Consider the following 8,224-nt stretch of genomic DNA (forward strand, 5'->3'; position numbering starts at 1 on the left):
CTCTTGATGAAAGTGAAAGTGGAGAGTGAAAAAGTTGGCTTAAAGCTCAACATTCAGAAAATGAAGATCATGGCATCTGGTCCCATCACTTCATGGGAAATAGATGGGGAAATAGTGGAAACAATGCCAGACTTTATTTTTTGGGCTCCAAAATCACTGCAGATGGTGACTGCAGCCATGAAATTAAAAGACGCTTACTCCTTGGAAGGAAAGTTATGACCAACCTAGATAGCATATTCAAAAGCAGAGACATTACTTTGCCAACAAAGGTCGATCTAGTCAAGGCTATGGTTTTTCCTGTGGTCATGTATGGATGTGAGTTGGACTGTGAAGAAAGCTGAGCACTGAAGAATTGATGCTTTTGAACTGTGGTGTTGGAGAAGACTCTTGAGAGTCCCTTGGACTGCAAGGAGATCCAACCAGTCCATTCTGAAGGAGATCAGTCCTGGGGGTTCTTTGGAAGGACTGATGCAGAAGCTGAAACTCCAATAGTTTGGCCACCTCATGCGAAGAGCTGACTCATTGGGAAAGACTCTGATGCTGGGAGGGATTGGGGGCAGGAGGAGAAGGGGACGACAAAGGATGAGATGGCTGGATGGCATCACCGAGTTGATGGACATGAGTTTGAGTGAACTCTGGGAGTTGGTGATGGACAGGGAGACCTGGCGTGCTGTGATTCATGGGGTCGCGAAGAGTCGGACACGACTGAGCTACTGAACTGAACTGAACTGAACAGCCTTCCTGCCTCAGAACAGGGCTACATGAAACTCTGCAGAGTACAAAACGATAATGGTAGGAAACAGCTGGAAAGATAAATATTCTCATGTTAACTATGATTTGTTGTTCTTCAGCCCATCCTTTCCCTACGATCTCTTCAAATAAGAGAGGAACCCGGAGTATTGAGGGTGGGTATGAATTTTCCCAATAAGGTCCATAAAAGAACCATCACCAAAACAACCAGTCATTCTGTTATTCAATACTAACATTTTCTTGACCAGAGACTGGCTACAAATTATGCTAAATTAAAGGCAATCTCAGTCTTGAATGAATGAAAACTCCATGGAATTATATTTGGTCACCTCAGCTTTTTTCTTCACTTCCAAGAAAATAAATCCTCATCATGAACAATTCAAATCATAAAGAGAAATATAAAGAAGAAAGCAAAGATCTCCTGAAATATCACTTTCCAGAGATAATCATTAACATTTTGGTAAACCTCTTTCTAGATCTGGAAGTCTATGTCCACAGAAGGAGAAGTAGGTTTCAGGAATTTTACATAAACCAGCTCATATTAAAAGGCAGTTGGAGGGATTTCCCTGGTGGTCCCGTGGTTAAGATTCCATGCTTTCAACGTAGGGGGTGTGGGTTTGATCCCTGGTCAGGGAACTAGGATCCCATATACCGTGCAGCCAAAATTTTTTTTAAATAATAATAAATAAAAGGAAGTTGGACAACCTGCTTTTTTCATTCAACAAAATGTTGAGGGCAATCTTTTTATGTTAATGACTACAGGTTTACATCATCCTTTTAAAATGGCTGAAGAGTAGTTTGGAATGGATGTAGGATGGAATAAATGAAGAACAAATGAAAGCACTACACATCTAATTTATTATTAGCATTTCTAGAAAAGGATACTTATTTGTTGGAGGGTGGTGGTAAAATTTAGGTGAGAGATTTATGGTTGTATTTCATTACAAAGCTCTCCTGGCTCTAATACCAGTGGATACACTGAAGTGCAACATTCAAATAGTAGGAATATGTTGTTGGAGAATCGAAGGGTTTGAAAGATTGCCAAATTACATCATTCAGCAGCTGAGTATGTAAAGTAACTAAACAGCAACTGTGGCGTTTCCTTTCCCTTTAAAAATAATGCTTCACAAAACCAGTTCTGAGAAGATTGTTTTCTGAACACATAGACACACAAACAGATGTAATTCATCAAAACAGGAAGTGCTTTAATGCTACTCTCAGCGTAAGTAATGCCGCATGCAGACCTCTTACTAAGTCTCACTTGAGCAATTACCCAACTAGTACTTCTCATTAACACTCATTTCTCAGCAAAGATTTTAATAGCTGATGGCTTTTGTAAGGCTCTGTATTAATAAGGCTTCATTAAGTTTTCAAAATATATTGCAATACATTTACTGGAATAATATAAAAGTATTATCATCCATCACTAGACCTAAACAATATGCATCTAGCTAAATCAGCCAAGCCCATTTGGGTAGAGCAGTGGTAGATTCAACACTGCTTTTTTGACTCTTTAATTCAAATAAAAACCCTGCTATGCTCCTGGAAGAGGTTTTATTGTATTTTCTTGAGAAAGGTGAAATGACGCTTCTGTGTCTTCTCCTAAGTTTTAAGACCAAGCTGGGTATAATTTAAGTAGGGAAGAAATGGTCTGCGTTTTAAATTCTGACATTGGGATTGGAGGCAAGAAAGATGTGGTGTTGTCTGAGTTGCCTGGGCGCTCTGTCTGTTCAACACCCACCCCTGCAAGTAACACAGGGTGGCCCCTGGAGAGGACGTCTGGACAAGGGCAAGGGGCCGGGCCCCCCTGAGGGCAGAGCCACATAGACGCCCAGGGTGAAGTGCATCTGGTGAAGTCCAGGGGCAGCAGCACAAGCTGAACTGGATGGAGCAAAGAGGTTATTTCAAAAAGATAGCATCTACAGAATGATCGTGATCTCCAGCGTGAGGTATATGCTGACTGTAATTCCATCAGTGAGCTAGGCAGCAACTCTGATAAAAACAGAAAAATATTCAAGAAAGGCATGAATATATCCAGACAGAACCCTCAAGATCTAGATAAGGGGGAAAAGGTTTACACCTTAGACAATCAGGAAAATACTGGGGAAAGTTTCACATCTGGTAAATTTAGGAGCTATTATATGAGGAATTGGGCTTCCAGGTGGCGCTAGCCATAAAGAACCTGTCTGCCAATGAAAGAGAGGTGGGTTCGATCCCTGAGTCAGGAAGATTCCTTGGAGAAGCGCATGGCAACCCATTCTAGTATCCTTGCCTGGAAAATTCCATGGACGGAGGAGCCTAAAGGGCCATAGTCCACGGGGTTCTAAAGAGTTGGACACGACTGAGCAACAGCATGCATGCACGTATATAAGGGATGACATTTTCTTAGCAGGAAGAAAAATTGAACAACAAAATGGAGATCTGTTTTTGTTTATTCCTAGGAAGAAAGCACAGAGCAAACACAAAGCCCTGAGGAAGCAGCGACCCGCGGCGGCTTGGTTCCAGGCCCCCAAGGCTTAGCTGGGCACCCGGTGCTTCCACACCAGCTATGCGCCCGATGGAGGGAGTTTCACAAGAATGCGCCTCGGGAATTCAAGAGAACGGGAAACAAGGGGAAATATCTATCAAGGGTGTCCAAGTACAGTTGGTGTCACAGAAACCAGTGTTAGCAGAAAGGAACAATTGGCAGGACACTGTCTGAAGAACCACTGTTGCAAGAGTTCAGTTTATGGACTCGCTGTGGAATTTCGCTAAAATAAATATGAGTCCTGCGGTTACCCAATGTGAGAAACAAAGACTGGGTGATGTCTCTAAGGAAAAGAGTTTAATAGGAGCCAATTAATATGCTGGAGATATATTCTGGAGGAAAGGATAATGAGAAAATAAACTGGAAAACTAAATTAGATGAAGAGTAGGAAAAGCTCAGGACAGATGTGGTAGTTGTCATGCTTTAATGGCATGCTGTTAATTAAGCAATTTATTGTATCTGTTTTACATTTTATTAGCTATTGATTTTTTAAAAACCATCCTCAAGTTGTGAAGTCTTGTTTAAACTTTTATTTAATTTTTTTTTAAAGCTTTTAAAGTGATGCACTGCATCTCATAAAACATACCTGCATCCTAGGATAGGCAACAAAATTTTAAGTTAACTTGGGGGCGGGGTTGGTAATGTTTAAATTTTTTGTAATTATCAGGAGTAAGGTACTTAAAAGAAGATGGGATGGAGATTAATCACTGAGGATGAAACAAGTTCTATTATAAAGCTCAGTTGCTTGAATTAATTAATATTCATTTTAATCATCAATAAACAGAGGTATCCTTGTGTACTGCCAGTCAGTGGTACTCAGATTTTTGAAAATGTTTTAATAGCTTGGGAATGAAGAGCATCATGTGCGAAATTCAGAACACAAATGTAAATGGGATAATACAAACGGAGCATGAAGTTAATATGAGGCTGCTTCTCCCTTAAACTCTATGCCCTGTTCTCTGAATGCCTTGTGTAAATTAACAGCCTGAGCAGAGGTCTCCACTGCTCCGCCCCGAACCCTTCCAGGCCCTTCACTTACCTTTAAAGGCACCTCCTTCTCCCTGAACACCCACGCCTCCCTGCCTGAACAGCTGGCCCTTCCTCAGCACCACCATGCCTCAGCTCAGGCGGTTCTGCCTCTGTGAAGCCAGCCCGCAACCTCACTCCCCGGTTCCCCCAGGACTGTAGGTGCTTATTCACTTGTGTCTCCCTCAGACTGAAAGCCGTGTGAGAGCAGACCCCACCTCTTTCTGGGCTGCCAACTGTGTGCTCAGTAGACCCCGAGTGCCGGCAGCTGGCCCATCATCAGCAAGCAATAAACACTCGATATTTGTTGAAGGGAGAGCCGTCACGAGGAGGCCTTGGTGGGCAGGTCAGCAGGGAGCCTCCCCCAGCAAAAGCGGATCATGCGACAGACGCCAAGGCCCTGTAGCACCCACGCGTACCTGCCAGAAAGAAATGTGGCTGTCCGTGTTCGAGTAGGTGGCAAGGTACCGTCCATCCGGGGCAAAGGCCACTGCAGTGATTGGCCCCTTGTGTCCATGGATTGTCTGAAATAAAATTACGAGTCGTTCACTGTATGCACCACACAGAACTATTGCACCTAAACATGCAAATACATTCAAAGTTGAACAGTTATGTCACGGATACTAGAAACTGGTATGTTCTTTATTTATAAACTTGTTGTTGTTGTCTGGTCGCTAAGTCATGTCCGGCTCTTTGCGACCCCGTGAAGTGCAGCACGCTATGCTTCCCTGTCCTTCACGATCTCCCTGAGTTTGCTCAAACTCATGTCCACTGAGTCAAACTTAGCTTAGAAAAAGAGGAAAAGCAGCTGAAGTTCTCTCACAGATTCATCCAGGGGCTCTGACCTTGTTCTGGGGAGTCCACCTGCTTCCTACTTGGGAGGATATAGCATGAGTTCAAAGGAAGAGCAGATATTAATGGGCAAACCAATGTGTTCATCCATTTATGCCTATTTGAGGGAAGAATTTTACAATTAGGAAAGTTAAAAAAAAAGTTAAAAAAACTGATCACCAAATCTATCCAGGAACTTCATCTATAATGAAAAAAATAAAGCTCTATCACATAACATCTCTGCTCTGGAAGGAGTCAAAAACAATCATTTCAACCCTTTAATAATTTTACATTTTTCACATTTTATGCTTCATTTCCCACCAATTACACTATGTGTAAATGCATATGGCCGCAATTAGTACACATCCATGCACGCATGTGTTGGAGGTCTGAACACACATATAAATCAAATGCCATTAAAAACAAGTTAACAGGGATCATTTTGAGCCTCTGCCAAATAGCTATCATTGATTTAATCATGAATTAAAAAAAAAAAAGAATGATGTGGTATTTTAGACTCGCTTTCTGAGTAAAGGTCTTTACTAACAAAAAATTACACTCATGTCTAATGATATTAATAGTTACCGAAAATACTGGGATACTAAACAAATTAGCATAATATTGTATTAATGTATCTGCACAAACTATTAAAGGCTGTATGTCCACTACATGAACCAATATTCAGTCCGGTTACAACTGGAGGTGGATCACCTCTCTTGGTCTAGAAAGGACGGGGAAATACGTCCCCTTAAACTAAGGCAAACCAGGAAGGCTTGTTTCCACTTGCATCCTGAGTCTCGGTGGGAGCAGTTCACTGGGCGGTTCAGCGTCCCCTCTCGTCCTGCCTTCCACACCCAGACTGTGAATTTCAGTAGGTCTCTCCTCACAGTTCACATCTGATTACGAGGAAGGGAGAAAGGGGATGGGGATGGGGGACAAGCGTGTCCCTCTGTGCTTTCAGCTTTTGCTCTTTCCTGTCGTTAGAAAAGGTGCTGTGGAGATCCGAAATGATGCCTGCTTTCCACACTCAGGAACAAAGTGTGGCACTGGCAGCACCGGGCTTTGGGCTGGCAGGGGACACTCTCTGAGTCAGACTGCCTGCCCTGCGTTTGGGCTCCACCGCTCACTGTGGGCCCTGGGGCAAGTTATTTACACTCCTTAACCTTGAGCGCACCCATGCCAACAAAGCAGAGACAATGATGACGGAGGTGGCGACCATGGCTGATGGTTCCTACCTTGAAGAGCTTCGTGAAGACTAAAGAGTTCGCACACGCACAGCCCTCCGCACGATGCACGGCGCATAATAGTTCAACGAATACTCTCAGTGTTTGTGCGGCTCCTCTTTTAAAGATGACCGGATGTATATACTTGAAAGTTGCTAAGAGAGTAGATCTTAAATGTTCCCACCACAAAAAAAGAAATGGTGGTTGTGTGATGGGAGGGAGGTATTAGATAACAGCAGGGGGATAACCATATTGCAGTATAGAAGGGTATCAAATCATCATGTTGTACACCTTAACCTCACGTTACATGTCAGCTACAGCTCAGTAATGCCAAAAAGAGACTAGACAAATGTAAGCAACCCATAAATCAATTACTCGAGTACTCCATTTAATGAAAACATTAAATAAATAAAGCCCTAATCATATATGAAACCAGATTATAGATATATCGGGTTTGGCCTGCAAAATGATCGTAAAATGTATTCTCTGATTTCCAACCTCTCCTGAAACAGCCCAGGCTGCCTCCACTCTGGCTGCCCTGGGCCCGTGTTTGCCCCTGACACCCTGGGCCAGGCTGAACCGAGGGGGCCCTGTGGCCTTGTTGGCATTCACTCTGATGTCACCAGTCCCAGCCCTGACTCAAGTGGGTCTGGGTACACAACACCCACTGCCTGGCCCCCTTATTTCCTGTCTGGTCCCTCACGGCATGTAATGCCACCTTCCTATTAAAAATACTTGATTCAACACAGCTTCTTCGACGCTCTGGGGTCCTGGTATGCATCTAACGTGTGGGCACACTGAAAGCTCAGATAAAAGCTTGCCCTGCCTGAAAATACCCCCTCTCCCAAAAGCCCAGCTCCGTGTAGAGGTGGATTCACCCCTCCTCCTGGAGTCTGGGCCCCTAAATCTCAACACAGAATGTTAAGCCTGCCTCGTTCTGATGAGCATCCTTCCTTAACCAGCAACCAGAATGTGCTTCAGATGGTAGCAGAGGGCAACAGCGTGCAGGGTGTAAACCGGCAGTCCCCAAAGGCTGTGCCAGCCCAGCAGCCTCCTTCACGTACCTCGCTGAGGCTGGCTAAGACAGCTCTGCAGAGAGCCAGACATGTGGGCTCCTCATGCTTCATATCATATCTTCATGTGTGTGGTGAGTTGCTCAGTCATGTCTGACTCTGTGACCCTTTGGACCGTAGGCCGCCAGGCTCCTCTGTCCATGGGGTTTCCCAGGCAAGAACACTGGAGTGGGTGGCCATTTCCTTCTCCAGGGGATCTTCCTGACCCAGGGATTGAACCCGCGTCTCCTGTGTCTCTGGCACTGCAGACGGATTCTTTACCACTCAGCCCTCTGGGGAAGCCTATTATATCTTCATCCTTTATAGTATTTAAAATACCTACTTAAATACTTCTATGTCAGTTGAAGACACCCTTCATTATGTTATCTAGTGTCTCAAACAGAAAATCCTATGAATTAAATTCATCTTGGAATTGTCTGCTAGGAAAATATTTACCTTTTCAGATAAACTTTGTTGTTTTCTTTTATCATGCGACGATAAGTACATAATCTCACATGTACTTGCTTTCCTGCCAGGAAACTCAGAACTAAATTTGTGCTCATCTAGCTGTCTAGTAATAAATACTTTCCCCCTCATTTCACTAATCACAGTCCTGTTTTCCTTTATTGTTGTTGTTGTCAAGGTTAGGTGCGAAGCTTAACGGGTTAGTTTCTTTAAAGTCTGTTTTGAACAAAGGCGACTACATTTTAGGTCAGAGCACATCAACACACACACACACACACACACACACACACACACACACACACACTCTGATCCAGCTAGGTGCCCCACAGGTGCGCCACACACACACATAC

General features: G+C 43.7%; 1 protein-coding gene across 1 annotated transcript in view; it reads right to left on the minus strand.

Annotated features, from left to right (window-relative positions):
* WDR7 (WD repeat domain 7) overlaps positions 1–8,224 on the minus strand; it is a 353,677-nt gene that overhangs the window by 5,101 nt on the left and 340,352 nt on the right. Inside the window, exon 27 of the mRNA XM_010854831.1 lies at positions 4,723–4,827. Within this exon, the coding sequence (XP_010853133.1) occupies positions 4,723–4,827 (105 nt within the window). The remainder of the gene's footprint in view (positions 1–4,722; positions 4,828–8,224) is intronic.

This window comes from Bison bison, unplaced genomic scaffold, assembly GCF_000754665.1.
Source record: "Bison bison bison isolate TAMUID 2011002044 unplaced genomic scaffold, Bison_UMD1.0 scf7180017864349, whole genome shotgun sequence".
Lineage (NCBI taxonomy): Eukaryota > Metazoa > Chordata > Mammalia > Artiodactyla > Bovidae > Bison > Bison bison.